This window comes from Leuresthes tenuis, unplaced genomic scaffold (genome assembly GCF_036924035.1).
Source record: "Leuresthes tenuis unplaced genomic scaffold, fLeuTen1.0.hap1 SCAF_4, whole genome shotgun sequence".
Taxonomy (NCBI): domain Eukaryota; kingdom Metazoa; phylum Chordata; class Actinopteri; order Atheriniformes; family Atherinopsidae; genus Leuresthes; species Leuresthes tenuis.
In genome coordinates, this window is record NW_027325358.1 from 11,655,819 (window position 1) to 11,670,758 (window position 14,940).

The 14,940-nt window shown below is 38.4% G+C and overlaps 1 protein-coding gene across 2 annotated transcripts in view; it reads right to left on the bottom strand.

The window, feature by feature from the left end:
- prkcaa (protein kinase C, alpha, a) overlaps window positions 1-14,940 on the bottom strand; it is a 124,423-nt gene that overhangs the window by 76,074 nt on the left and 33,409 nt on the right. For both annotated transcript variants that reach the window (XM_072384574.1, XM_072384575.1), the window contains exon 3: window positions 8,035-8,117. In XM_072384574.1, coding sequence (XP_072240675.1) covers window positions 8,035-8,117 — 83 coding nt within the window. The remainder of the gene's footprint in view (window positions 1-8,034; window positions 8,118-14,940) is intronic.

Below are 14,940 nucleotides of genomic sequence, written 5' to 3' on the forward strand. Positions count from 1 at the left end.
AGCAGACGTTTTGGCAGTTTGCTGGTCTGGAGCATACATGTGTGTTTTAATACAATGCTAAGGAAGAAAGACATCAGTTATGATCTTAGAAAAGCCCATTAATCTAGGAAGAATTCAAATGTAATTTTCAAAAAAATCTGGAGCCAATGATTCCACAGTGAGAGAGATTATTCACAAGTCATAATTATAGTAGCTTTATTTGTCACATGCATGTTGTACAGAGCACCTCAGCAGGGACATGGAATTGCATTTCATTTAATTGTACTCCAGTTGTGCAAATGAACACAAAATACACCAGTGGAAATTAGTGCAAAATCAATTAAGGCCGTTTCCAATCGACCCAGGAGTGGATGCCTCAGAAAGTTCACCCCAAAGTGCAACTGTGAAATGCCCAAAGAAAGTGCAAAAAAACCAAAAGCTACTTCTCAGACTCTACAGGCCTAAGTTAGCATGATAAATGTTCAAGTTAATTTTTCCCATATTATAACTAAAAAAGAAAGGTTATCCAACAATAAAAGGGGATGGAAATTAAGAAAATAGAAATCCTGAGCCAATACAAAATAATCCTCTCATAGATAGAGCTCCAATGAATTTCTCAGCAAAACTGTCAAACAAAAGATGTTGTAGCAGAACACTACAGCATACACACCTTAAAATCAAATTTCAAATAAACTGCAGTCGGCTTAGCCTTTATACAGCCCTGTCTACCTTAACAGAATACGATGTCATCTTTCTATTTCCTGCTCTTCCCTCTACTAAATTGTGTCTGTCATGGTGCAAACTTGTGCTCTCCAGAGAGCATGCTGAATACTAGTTCCAACAGATGAGCTTAAGCCTTTTCCTCTCATTTTTCCCACTTAGGCAGTCCTTACAGTGCCTCTCTCATTTGGTCTCCTGTCTCTCAGTAATGACAATCATGGCACACCTCCATACAACTGATGATCACACAGATTTCACACAAACACACTTAACACACTGCACCGTAGGTAAAGGGTGACATCCCAGCAGCATTTTCAGACATCATACAGTAGGGACTTAAATCAATGACAACGAATATAGCTTGGTGAAAGAGGCCAAACTTTATTAGGAACGCTTGATAAGCACAGTGTATCGTGTTATTCCCTGTGGAAGAACATCAGTAGCTATTATATGTCTCCTCACATATGCCAGCTCCAATAAAAGACAATGAGATAATCCTTTCTGGCACTTATAAGAGCGATTTTATGTGCATATGTGTGTTTGAAGGTATATTTGAGTCAACAATAATCTCATTTCATGAAACAGTATAACCTGGCAGGCTCTGTAGGACTTGTCAGCACTCACACAGAGAAAACTGGGAGCACCAAGCTCACCCAAAGGCAGGCTAGAGCTTATTTGAGACAGTGTTTCCTTGGAAGCAGCATTTGTGCCAATGCTTGCATAAGGGTGTGTGCTAAAAGCATGTGTTACTGGTATTCAGTTCTGTAAGGAGTGGGAGGCTGACTTACGCTTGATTTATGCTTCTGCGTTACATCAACGCACAGCCTATGCTGCTGAGCATTTATACTGTTGCCTGGTTGTTTTTGTCACTTTGCAATTACACTGCCAACACAAAACCTACCTCCATGATTTAATATATCCCTTACAAATGTACTTAGACTATTTCAGATAAGATAAGTCAGATAAGTCTCTGAAGCACTAATTCGAGGATCAAAACAAAACTCTGTTAATCTTGTGTCCTTCTTCATAAGCCATACAGTGCAGCCGGATGGCCAAGCTAATTGGCCTGCAGACAAAAACTCAAAAGAGACACCATATCAGCTGACCAACTATTCCAACAAACCAGCAAGGCTGGACTGAACAGCCAGTCCAGCCTGTAAACCAATTAGAAATTGCTTGACATCAGCAGAGCTGTACTTCAGTACTTTAGGCAAGGCTGATTGAAAACAGAGGTTATTACATGCATCTCTTATATGAGTTTATTTATGGCCCACATTTGAGCTAATCTAAGCAACAGCTTATTTTTACCTAAAACTCTGCAGTACAGAAAACAGGAAAGATATTGTAGGAAATGCTCAACCACTGGACCTTTTGAGTCTGTACATGGAAGTATAGCGAGAGTCTATAACTACGCAGGTTGAATACAGATGTTAGTTTTAGCATTATGAGCTGTTCAAATAATATTAGAACCTACTGTGTTTTTGTTCCAGTAAAGCACTATCTTTGAGAAAAGGGTTATAATGGCATACCAAGTGGACAAATCACAGCTTCTGTGGTCTTTGTCCATATATTGTATAGTCTTGAGCACATCAAGCTTCAAAGTAAACTACTGTGTGAGGCACATGGCTGTGCTGTGATAGCTATGGAGCAGATTTAACGCATAACCTGGCATCAAGATTTATGGAGACAATACTTTTACATGTTTACATTACTTGGCCAGTTAATTTAACAACTCTCCTTTGTTTCAGTTCACACACACACAGGCAAGATATTGATTTATTGACTGATGTATGTCCAACGCTGCGATGCTGTGAGACGGTGTGTGAAAATGTTATTACACCTCAAACTTTCTCTGTAGGAGATTATCTCACAGGTAAGTATAGCCAAATTCACTGTACAGACTTTGTCTTCTAATTACACGCATAGTGATATCTTGTCAAAAGATGGTGTGGTTATAAAATCAAGATTTTATTAAAAATACAGTCTGGAAATGTTTTAGGTTACCACGAATTGAAAAATAATCTTAATGGGCTACTTTGAGTAGTACTCCTGTATAGTAATATAACTAAAATGGTTTAACATGGTCTGTGCTGAACTGTATTGGTTGATTAAGTGTTGCTTAATTTCTTCCCTTTTCTCACACCCTTCTCTTCGCTTATGTGTGGACCACCATTACACCCTGTCTACTATTCAGAACAAGTGTTTAAGTGAATTTCCACTGGATTTCTGTTTTGGCATCATTGGCTGGCTAAATGGTAAAATGGTAAATTGTGGGCCACAACAGGCCTGTTGAAAAGATACTGCCAGCACCCTTGCTGGAAGGAAACAGACATAATAAAATACAGATGAAAGGCTCCATTGCCTGTGACAATCCAAGATGCCTGTGGCACAGATGATGTAATTTAGCACCACTCCAGTTTAATCTCGTTTTCAATTCCCTAGCAGAGTCCTTGTAATGGGACCGTGTGTGTGCCAAGCATTGAAACCAGAACATCTTTTTTTCTTACAAACCTTCAGTCAGGCAAAACCAGCGTCTCCTGTGTGATTTGCCCTTTTAAATATTAGATCACTGCTGCCTACAGCACTCATTAATATTACAGATTCCTCTCAGATTAACAGCTTGGTAACACCGTATGAGAGCATCACTGTGAACCTGCAGTAGGCTTTTAACTTATAAAGGTTTGTCTGCATTCAAGCACTTACCAGACGAGTTCACAAAATACAAATGTTGCAATTATGCATGTTGCATTGGTCGTTAGGGGAGCAAACTATGATGTCAGCACAGCACTTTAATTTATACCATCGCTTCAGGCATACTGTGAAGTTTTTTTTTCTACACAGTAGGTGTCACTACTGAGAAAATAGTGCCTAAACACCACAGGAAAGCAATAGAAGAAGTCCTACAGGAAGTAAAATATGCAAGCACAAACTACACAGTTTGAACTTCTCCGTTTGGCTTTTATGCAGTTTTTAAAAACTTTTAACATTTACAGTCGTTGTGCCTTCTTGGATTTCGATGGAAGCCTTTAAGACCGGACCTGCTCATGCCACTCCTCTCTGCTGCTCTTCTTTTTTTTCAAAAGCACCCTAGCACAGCCCTTGCCAGGTTTGAAAATGAAATAAAAATAACTGAGAGGTGCATGACCGGCCGAAATTACACCAAAGCCCCCTGAGCGCCAGCTACTGTGTCATCAATTTTGGCACACACCATTCATGAGAGGTGGAGGGGACTCTAAGCACTAAAAAGTTATTTACATGCAAATTAGAAGAAGTTTATTTAGTAGAGTTCTTCAGTATGTGGAACCTTCTTTTTCAACTCCACAACTGAACATAACAAATACGATGGAAACTTCCACGACTTTGTCAAGAATCCTTTGCAGTTAGTGCCTGAAGTCTTCACATCGCCAAATAATGTGTTTCCTTTATTCTGACGTTTTGCCAGGCATTTACTGCAGCTGTCTTTGACCATAAAATGTGGGTTTACATCAACAGTTTTCAAATGCAAATGCCAAAGCTGGAATCAACTAAGACCTCTCACCTGTTTAACTGATGAATAAATCCCCTCAAATTAAATCTGACAGCTTTAAGCCCATATTTATGAGTTTCCTCTAACTTACATATTTTAGTAAAAAGCAAAAGAACAGAAATTGTTAGGAAAATTTTTATTTCTGTGAGACTGTTTATGCTATGCCTGACTGCCATGTCACCCTTGGGTCATGCCTGTCTGTTTCCAAGCAAATGAGACAGAGAGGCCACTGTGCTACAGCCTAACCGTGTTACTCTGTCAAAGCTATCTGTGCACTGAACAGGCCCGAGGGGCTCGGGGTGATTGTCTGAGAGTATGTGTGTCAGTGTGTGTGTGTGTGTGCATGCGTGTGTGAAAGAAGAGAGGAAATCAGTGCAAACGGACTTGCAGATTGCCCAGGGTCAAATGGGCTGCACTGGTTAAGTGGACATCAATGATGCAACAGCCACACAAACGCAGTCACATCAAACCTCTCAGTTTCATCTGCTGAGCCCCTTCGGTGAAACAAAAAACTCCTGCATTATTGATGGTCTTGTCCTGTAAAGCACTGAACTTACTTGAGCTGCAGGTAAACGTTACACCCAACAGTCAAACAAAAACATTTTGTTCAACTAAGGCTTTTAATTTGACTCAGTGAAACTAGCACGGGTACAATTACTCTCTAAATGTTAAGTATATAAACAACTTGAGGTAGTATTTTAGTAGTTTAAAAAGACATACCAACCTTGTACCCAACAGGCACCTGCTGATGGATGAAGCTAATCTCGGTACTTAAAAACAACATCCTCAAACTAAACCTCAGATTGCTTCATTGACAGCACTTCAGTGACTACACAGAGAAATTCTCTTGTGTAATTATCAGCCTATCTGCAGCCTCCCTTGTCTTTAAAACAACATGCTGTGGCTGTTACTGTGAGGAAGAATGTGTTCATGGTAATCTTGCCCTGTCAAACAAAAGTTAACTGCCGGTGGAAAGACCTGTGGCCACAGTGCACTCTTAGTTACTTGCAGTAGGAGTTATAAAACACAGACGTGAGTCATAAGATACATGAAGCTTAGATACAGCAGATCTTCAGGATATTTGCTGGCCAAGGGAGTTATTGCCTTCCTGGACTGCAAACCCAGGAGGCAGCAAGCCATGTAATATGTGTGGTTGCCCCTGGCAACAGCACTGCAGCTGTAAGTGCAGAGAGATCTATATCAAAACGAAGAACAAAATATTTTTGTAGTGGATAAAATAATGTGCATCTTTAAAGGACAGCGATTTGCAGCGACAGCGACTTTTTTCGATTTCGTTTTTCGATTGGATTCATTTGAAGTTTCTGTCCTGTCCTGTTCGATGCTGTTGTGTGTATCTACACAGAAATAACATATATATAATCAAAGCATCGAAAGCTAAGGTTTGATAGTCTAGAAATAAACTACAATTGACTTGGATGTTAGTTACAACACAGAGTTCTGTGAAGCATCGGATTCTTCTGTCTTCTGTCAACTATCTCTTAAAGGCAAAAGTTGTCTTTATTTATTTCATAACATAGGGAAGACGAAACCAAAAATGTTATTAAAATCCTACTGACTGAAACTTATCTACATACTGTAACATGAGCAAATATACTGAAAAAGTATTTTTCTTGTACATTTTTCCAGTAATTCTATAGGTGCAAGAAAAATGTTGGAAAATGTTTAACTTGTACAGACATCTCTCAAACCCACATGCTATTACAAATTGTAATAATATGTGCTAAATTGATATTGCCCAACCTAAGCTGCAGTTTGGTGATGGAGAGTGGACAGACAAATTAGGGATGTTGGATGGGAGGAACACACAGATCTAAGAGGTCATTGAAGGTTAGCTGTCCTGCTAACAATGAACTTGATGTTCCTTCGTGAATCAAGAACCCCCTCGCTCAGACTATTTTATCCTGGTCCGGCTTCCATGTCATCCATGGAGCGCTCTATTTAAAGAGACTGGGTTGATGATCTTGAAAGACACGCTGACATATCTCCAGTTACAGAGGCCAGGCTGTGCTGCTGTAAAGCCAAGAGGCTATGAATGCCCAGCAAGAAAGCAGGTATGTAAATGGAGTTTTGCACTTTGCCAGCATGCAAACAAATGTTGATGGCACATAAGTTGGTACTAGAAACCTAAGAGGAAACAGGAAAGCCCATTCATAGTGTCATAAAAGAGCCTACATTTATGAAGAATCTCAATTTATTTTCATATTGAATTGTAATAGAAATGTGTTTTTAGGGGTAAGGTTCTATCTATGATTCTGCTTATCCGATAGAAAACTAGTTTACAAAATATTTCATTATGAGAACTGTTTTGAACTTCACAAACAGAAGTTAATTCTAATGCAGTAAGTCATCATTTTTTCTCATCCATGGTTTACAGAGACAGTTGTTAATGCTGTCTGTAAGACAGGTGTAGATGTGCTGTTTAAAACCTCAACTTCTGCATTTCCTATCTGTCTCTTGAACACATCGGGTCACCTTTTATGGCACAGTTATGTTCCAGTAAGCTTTTCTCTATAATTACTCATGCTGGAGGAATCAGATCTAATAGGATAACAATGACATTTACAAGACCTCTGAGAATAAAGGTCACAGTCAGCGTGTTGTGAAGTCACAACCTGTGATGTTTAGACGTTTCATTGAAGAATAACATAATGACACTGAGAGATGTCATTATGTACAATTTAGGTTCTGTTTTTCTTTGTGCGTATAGTGACTCATTGAAACAATTCAATCACTCGTATTAAAGGTGGTGCCCAATGACTCGACAGGAACACTGACAATGAATGAATCTAATTAGCCACCTGCTGCTGCGGCGATTAAATCATGAGCCGGTTAGATTTAACCCTTGAATAGCCCTCCTTCTTATGACACTAAGGCTTCTCATACAACAAACCGATGTACAAAAAACAGTGGTGACAAAAATACTCTGTGCTGGGTCTCCTCACATCACAAGTATCTGGGGAGAAAAATGGCACGGAAACACCAGAAAAAAACATGTCCACCTGGAAGTTTGGACATGCAATCTTCGTCTGCGCAAGAGGACATAACTCATTCGCAGGTGGGGCAGTAGTCTATGGACAGTAATCAACAAGGGAAACTGATAGACCATGTAGATAAAGAATGTAAACAAAGCAGATATTATACCACCGTCACTCTTATTTTAAGAATATGGCTGGTGATAACTTTGAGGGAGTGGCGTTCGCAAAGCTAAACCTGGTAGGAAGAGCCAGGGATTAAAGAGATAAGGAAAAACAGCTCTAAGTGGGTAGAATCATGGATTCTCCAGCCACATCGAACAGCCAGTCAGAGACACGACACTGATTTAACATGCTGAATGGGCTTAAAAAACAACACTGATAGGGTCTGACAGTGGAGATGGTGCATTATATTATGAATGTAATTTCCTTTCCATTGATGTGATCAATTTAAATGCAAAAAGTTATCATCTTATCGTAACAAAGCATCCAGAGACTGCTGAAACTGACAATGGATTAATATGCACTTTCCAGCTGTATGCAATTTAAAAGTGATGCTTGTCGGAGGAGAAGTAAGCTTCAGATTTCCTCTGCCTCTCAACGTGCACTACTTCATAACATGATAAGGATACATGGCAGCTCTTCAGCTGTTAAAAGAGCCCCTGTGTGTTTTGAGAAGGGGTCTGGTTGATAAAACTGCATATGTACTGGTTTCACTCTGTATGTGCTTTAGTCTAATGACAAGAAAGGTACCTCCTTTGTGAACCACATACACACTCAAACACGATAGGGAAGAGCTGGGATTTGGTTACTTACGTCTGTGTCAGGCCCCTTATCTGCACCTGGGCAGGAGAACGTGACAAATTCATGGCACCGCTTGTGGACCACGAAACAGCAAACTGCAGGGGAAGAAAATGAGAGGTAGACAGATGGGGAGAGAATGACATACATAGACAGTTAGGACAGACAGACAACAAAAAGAAGAGAAAGAGTGACATGGTTAAAATCCAGGATTAACTAATACACAAACAGCAAAAAGAAATTCACATCTGATAACACAATGAGGTATTGAAAAAAAACAGTCTGATAGCTGGGCTTCCTTTCTTGTCTTCAAATGGCCAGTCCCGGCTGATCCTATTGCACCGTGCCGTGCCACCTCCTCACTAACATGATAGGAGCAAGGCAAACAACACACAATCCACACATACATATACATGAAGCACACTCAAAATAAGACAAACAGATTCACAGACTGACACTATTTGACTAACACACATGCACTGAACACACATTTTGGCCTTCACACTTGAATCCATGTGCCCACACACTGTCAGAGAACAGAGTCATTCTTTTAAGCAAAGTGCCAGGTCACTGAGTACACCATACTATGCAGCCGGTATAAGCAGCTGAGTCAATGTGGAGGACATCGTCTGTTACTGGTTCTTAGAAACCAGCTAACACCAAGACGACAAAGGCTGAGGAGCAGACTGGTCGTCATAAAAAACAAAAACTCCATTTACTTGTGTGTAGAAAAGTGTTATTTCTGCTTATGTCTTCTCTGGAAAGAGCGCCTCCACCTCTGCTTGTCAAGACTTAATGTGTTCAAGGCCAGTGCTTGTTGCATGAGATAAAAGCATCTGAATTGGTAGATTTCAATAGTCTACATTTCCAGTATCCCAGAGCAGTTGCCATTAGTGATGTGAATTGCATCAGTGATGTGATGCATTTTCAAAGAACTCGCTTGATTTTCAGTATCAGTTCCAGTTTCTGCAGTACCTGAATTTAATAAGGTAACCCTGACCTTTTTACATGCAACTTTAGATTAAAGTTTTTGCGCTGTGTTAAATTACTAGTTACTTAATTAATTATTCATACAATTAACCCAAAAAAAAAACACAGCTCCCTGTTTTCAAAACAAAAAAAGCAGTTACATAAACTTCCTGACTGGCAAGTGTTTTTTTAAGAATTGTGACATTTAATAACTGTGGTAATGACCAGTTATCACTGCATCAAAACCACCACTAAATTAGACTAAACCTGTAGGGCCATAACCAATTTGTGCCACCAAAAAGCTACTTTGAAAAAAATTTTAAAAAGTGCTTCATGAATCCAGTTTCTGTGACACATTATTGAGCATAAATCCTATCACACAAAAGAAGAGATTCTTCACTGAGTGATAATGTCCACAGATTAGTTTGTGAGTCTCACATTCAATTTTGTTCATAAAATATCTAAGGTTTAAATAACTCAAAACACAGGATGATTTTTTTTCCCTCTGGCACCTGATCAGCAGCCACATCTACTAATACTTGCTATATCAGTCCGCTTGTTAAAAATGTTTTTAAGTTTTGCGCACAGGCTGTCAAAAGTCTGCCGCAACAGTATACTCAACAGTATTATGACTCATTTCCATGTGAAAATCCAACTAGTATGGCTGAAATAAATCTGAACATTTAATTGCCTTTGGAGACTTGGCAGATATAACAAAGTAGTTTAAAGTGTTGCTCTGAGGACGTGCCCTTTGTCTCCAGCCGTACAGCACAGTACAGATTTTAGGAATTAACAAGTCAGAAGGACAGAGCAACTCATTCAAGAATGGAGTAAGAAAAAGGTTTAAACAAAACAAGATTTTTCATTTTTACATTACACAGAGAAGCTACTTATTGCATTGATAAGCAACTTTGCACAATGCAATATCTTAATCAGTTTTATGAAGTGCAATTACTTAGACTCTACTTGGATTTGAGACCGCCATTTTTTTATTGTACAGAGGTAGCCCTGACATACCCTCAAATAACTGTATTCAACTAATGTTGTAACCTCTTTTATGGCAAAACACACTACACAAAGTGAAATGAAAACATATCAAAACTGTCAACCTGGAAAATCTGAAGAATTCTGAAAGTTTTTTCATTTGGATTTGCATAAACCACAAAACTGGATTACCCAATGAGGTAGGTGCAGTGGAAGACTTTCTGTGAAACTGTCGAGTATTGGCACTTCACATGGAAGCCCACATCAATATTTCCAAGAATTCAAAAAGCAGACATAACAAAAAGCAATTTTTTTGCAGAAACTGAATGAATCCAACCTCCGTGGTTACAATGAGAAACAAATTACAGATAAAAACCAGATAAGAAAAAGAGAGCTGTTTGGGTAAAGAAATATCAGTGATGGGCACTGACCACAGTGAAACCATACCCAGGTTTAATAATTCTGAAATTCATATATTTGTTTCCAGACGTTTCTTTACTGGACGCAGGGACGGTGAACAGATGGTATCCTCACGTGAGATTCTCACCTTGAATCATGAAGAAGGTGTTATAGTGAATCAGAGAAACCAGAACATTCTGCAGCAACACACAATATATCTGACAGATCTGAACAAGCCACCAGGCTGTAGGATTTCCAGTATCTCAAATGACCTAACCTATAAGGTCAGCTGACATGGTTCGGGGGTGTGAAGGAAACACTAAAAACGAATGTTAAGCAATGTTAAACAAATGTGGGAACCTTCCTCAGCTCAGACTCCAGTAACAAATTCACTGAGTGTGCAAATAAGTTAGTTTCTTACTAAATTTTAATTATTCTTTCACAATAACTGATTTTGTTGAAAGAATCAAGTTTTACATCCCTAATTTCAAAAGGAAGAGACACAGTAACTGCAGCACTATGGCAACAATCTAGTTTTCCATTTGTAAAGATTTCAAAACTAGAAAAATTAATAATTAAAACATAAAGAAAGTATAGTAAGGCAATATTTCTTAATCAGCTCATGTAATGCATGAAAAAGTAAAGTAAAGAAAGACTTTGGTTGCAAACACATGCACTTTAATGATGGCAAATCAATACAGCCCCCCCCCCCACACACCCCCATCCACCCACCCACCCACAGAAAGATATCACATCACTTCAGCTCGACCCCGTCTACTCCCTTATGCCTCAGAGGAGCCATTCGTCAGTACAGTCCATAACCAGCATCACACTATGACCCATAACTCACATCACTGCCAAACCACAACCCAGAGGTCATAAATTTCAGTTACATAGAACTGCCAGAAAAAAAAAATCTAATACTAAGAAGCTGATAGGACAGGATTCCCCCAGTTCACACTTTACATGTACATATACCAATCCACTGTTTTGTTTCTGATATTTGATTTTTTGTATGAGGTGTAAGTTTCCTCAACTTTCTAGTAGTCAATGTTCTTCAGCAGCAAAAAGCTTCTTCTCATAAATAACAGCAGCATTTCCATCTGTGTTTCGTTTTAACACAAATTTTGACTGTTGCATTAAAATAGAGAGATTGTAATAGCAAAATTAAAAAGAAAAGGAATACAAAAATTCAAAATGCAGATGTCTTTTTTCATGAAAGAAATTTGCACTTTTTTTGTGCAAACAAATTGTGTATAGGAAGCATTTAACTCAAATCAATGAACTGTTTCCAGTTGCAACATGTTAATTCAACAATCTTTTTTAAAGTAACACTCATTTTTCTGGCACATTTGTTGCCCCTTTCCCAACTTTGGGAATGAGCTAATATGTTTTATGAAATAAAAAAATATGTAATTTTTCAATGTTCTATTGTGAATAAAACATATTTTTTTTTAGATTTGCAAATGATTGCATTCCATATCTTATCCAGCAAACAAACTTTTTTGGAAGTGAAGTAATAGAAGAGGTCAATGGAGACACGGCATGGTCTAAGACGGCTGGCAAGTATAGAATACAGCATCTGTATCACACTGACAGCAACGGGTCAATTTTTGATAAAGGATAGAATATTCAGTATTACCGTTAAAGGGTACTGGAAATGGGGGCTTTGAAGTTCAACAATGACACTTAAAAATAAAGGCATTTAAGTCTCACAAAGTCATCTTAAGTGTTGATTAATCAGATTTGATATTTGCTTAAACACCTTGGCTGCCTCAGAGCACAGCAAGCAACTGAGTTCTGGTGTTTTAATCATGTGTTCTGGGGTAACTGAAGTTATTTGTCAGTGTAAAATCAAACAATTCCCTCATTCTGTAGACAGGTTTAATTATACAGCGAATAAGGTCGTAATGAGGGTTTTCCAATTGGTACTTTCCAGATCAACACAATCACTTTATCCCCTTTATACAACACAGAATGGCTCAGACCCACTCCAACGCCCTCTTTGAGGAAAAAAATAATAATAATCAATTCCTTCCAAATATTCTACAGTTCACAAAAGTTCACAAGAGCAATTTCCTGATTTTTTCTTTGCCCTTTTTTCATGAATACAGACAGGAAATGAGGCTATGACAATTATTTCATTCATCGGTTCTATAGGTATGATTTTATTCCGAGGTACCTTGCAAAGACAAAGGAACCAAGGCTGTGAGACAAAACTACCAAGAGGCCTTGCAGCTGATTGTTGGACTTGACAAAAGCCACTCTCGAAAGACTGAAGTTTTCATTATTTCATATATCTGAAAGGCTAAACTATCACTATCATCAGACACAAGCTGCATGGGAGTGGTCTAAAATGTAGGTATACCATGGAGAATTATATCAAAGGCAATGACGTACAGCAGATAAATTATGTCCTCAGTTTGTTTAATATGTTGCCGTTTAATGCAGTATTATACCAACACAACACATCATGGGGTTTCTGATAAAGACACATTTTGGAGGTGGCTTCAGAAGTACTCTCAGGAGATTGAGTGGTCGTCCACCAACTGGAAAGGTTTTAGTTTGATTCCCACCCTACATAGTCCACATGTTGACAAGCCTTTGGGGAACATACCACATATTCTGCCCAATGTGTTCTTCACTTTGGATAACATCAACTTGTTTTGAATACATAAATGTAAATTGAAAAATACTTCTATGTGCTGACAGCATCAATGGTAACCCTGTTTGGAGCTGCCACTGCTGACTGCTGTCAAATCCAAAACGGGCCTGTAGCTGCCATTATAGGACCCGACACATGATTGGCCACAAGTGGATAGTTTGAGGCAAGATTGATTCCTGGAACGCTGTTGGAAGGCCAACACAGAGACAAATTAGATTAACAACCATGCAAGCTGACACTTCTGCGGTCAGTATAGATTCACCATTCAGCCTAACATGTATCATGCCTAACATGTTTTTGGACTGTAGCAGAAAGGCAAAGTAAAATCTAAACATGCACAGGGAAGACAAGCAAACCTCACACAGAGGCTCCAGCTGAGATTTAGACCAGGAGCCTTGTCTGAAGACATTGCTAACCACCACACCACCATGCAGTCCTAAATACTGATAGAGGTTATAAAAAGCTCATCTTATCTATATGTTTTAACAAGTTCTAAAGATCCAAGACACACATCTCAATTTAGCATTAATCCATCATAGGATAAGAATCTGAACCCAGCTCTTTTGGTGCTGGTCAGCTTGTGTTTAAATGGCAAATAGTCTTTTTTTATTATTATTGTTATCAAGAGTGTGCAAAATGTGAGGATTCAAAAACATTTGAATCAATGCTGACTCAAAAATATGGCTCACTAATTGTACAAGAAACGTCTAAAGAAAATCCATATGCATTTTGACTGCTGATAATTGGCACACACCACAGATAATTAGTACGCTGCTCAGGCCCTTTAGAGCAGTCAAAAGGATGTTGATTGCGGTCTACACAAATTACACAATGGAGAAAACCCTGCAGATTTAACGAGAATGAGCCAAATGACCAACTTCTTTATGATGTATAGGAGAGTCAGAGTTAAAGGTGTTGTGTAGACATTAATCATTATCATCCTATCCACATTTATCCCTCATGTCTTAAGTGGTAGTGAATTTGGAATTGATGGAGGAAAGATAACATTCTTATCAAGGTCAAAAACTAGTACCTGTTAACCTAAGATCCACAACTTATATTACTGAATTAAACTAATCAATAAAAACAAAAATTCACTAATAAATAGCACCTTTAAGGATGACATGTTGATTCACATTTGGAAAAGAGGACAAAGAGTACAATAAAGTGAAAACAGGGATTATGATGATGAATTATTTAGTAACTGAATCACTAAAGAAATGATAAATAATGTTTACAGATGAGAAAATAGTATTTGTGCAGTTTTTAACCACAAGTTATACATCTGTGAAGGATTTCATAGTCTGAAAGATTATGTGCCACAGTTATCATGGCCTGTGAGGTGGGTATGTTAATGTAAATATTCTTCCAAATGTCAGGTACAGCAGATAGTAATTTGTTGTAGGTGTAAATACTATGTCCACACAGAGGTAGGTGAACTTTTCCTGCAGCAGTTCATCCAATCAGTTCTTTGAAACATGAGCCAAGTCATTTGAAAGCAATACATCTGTGGAGCTGTCTTCATTATTTTACACTAGATGGTTGGCATTTGTAGACTACATCCATTTTGTTGGTTAAACAATGGGTTAGAAATGATTCCAAGTGTCTCACACTTCTTCCAATAAAGCAAATTGGTCACAAATTTATAACATTAAACGTTCAAACATAGATTTTCTGTTAGAAAAAACACAACTTTAATATAAAATGTATTTTCAGCGATTACTGATCACTAAATGTGATCCATAATTTTGCATAGGAAATTGCTTAATATGAGCACTGAAAAGAGCCAACTGTGAAGGCAATTATTGGATAGTGCTCGCATTTCTTGTTGAGTTAAGTAATCGATTCTAGCCGAGGGACACAGATGGGTTTTCGATGGAGTGGGATGCTCAGTCATCTCATGA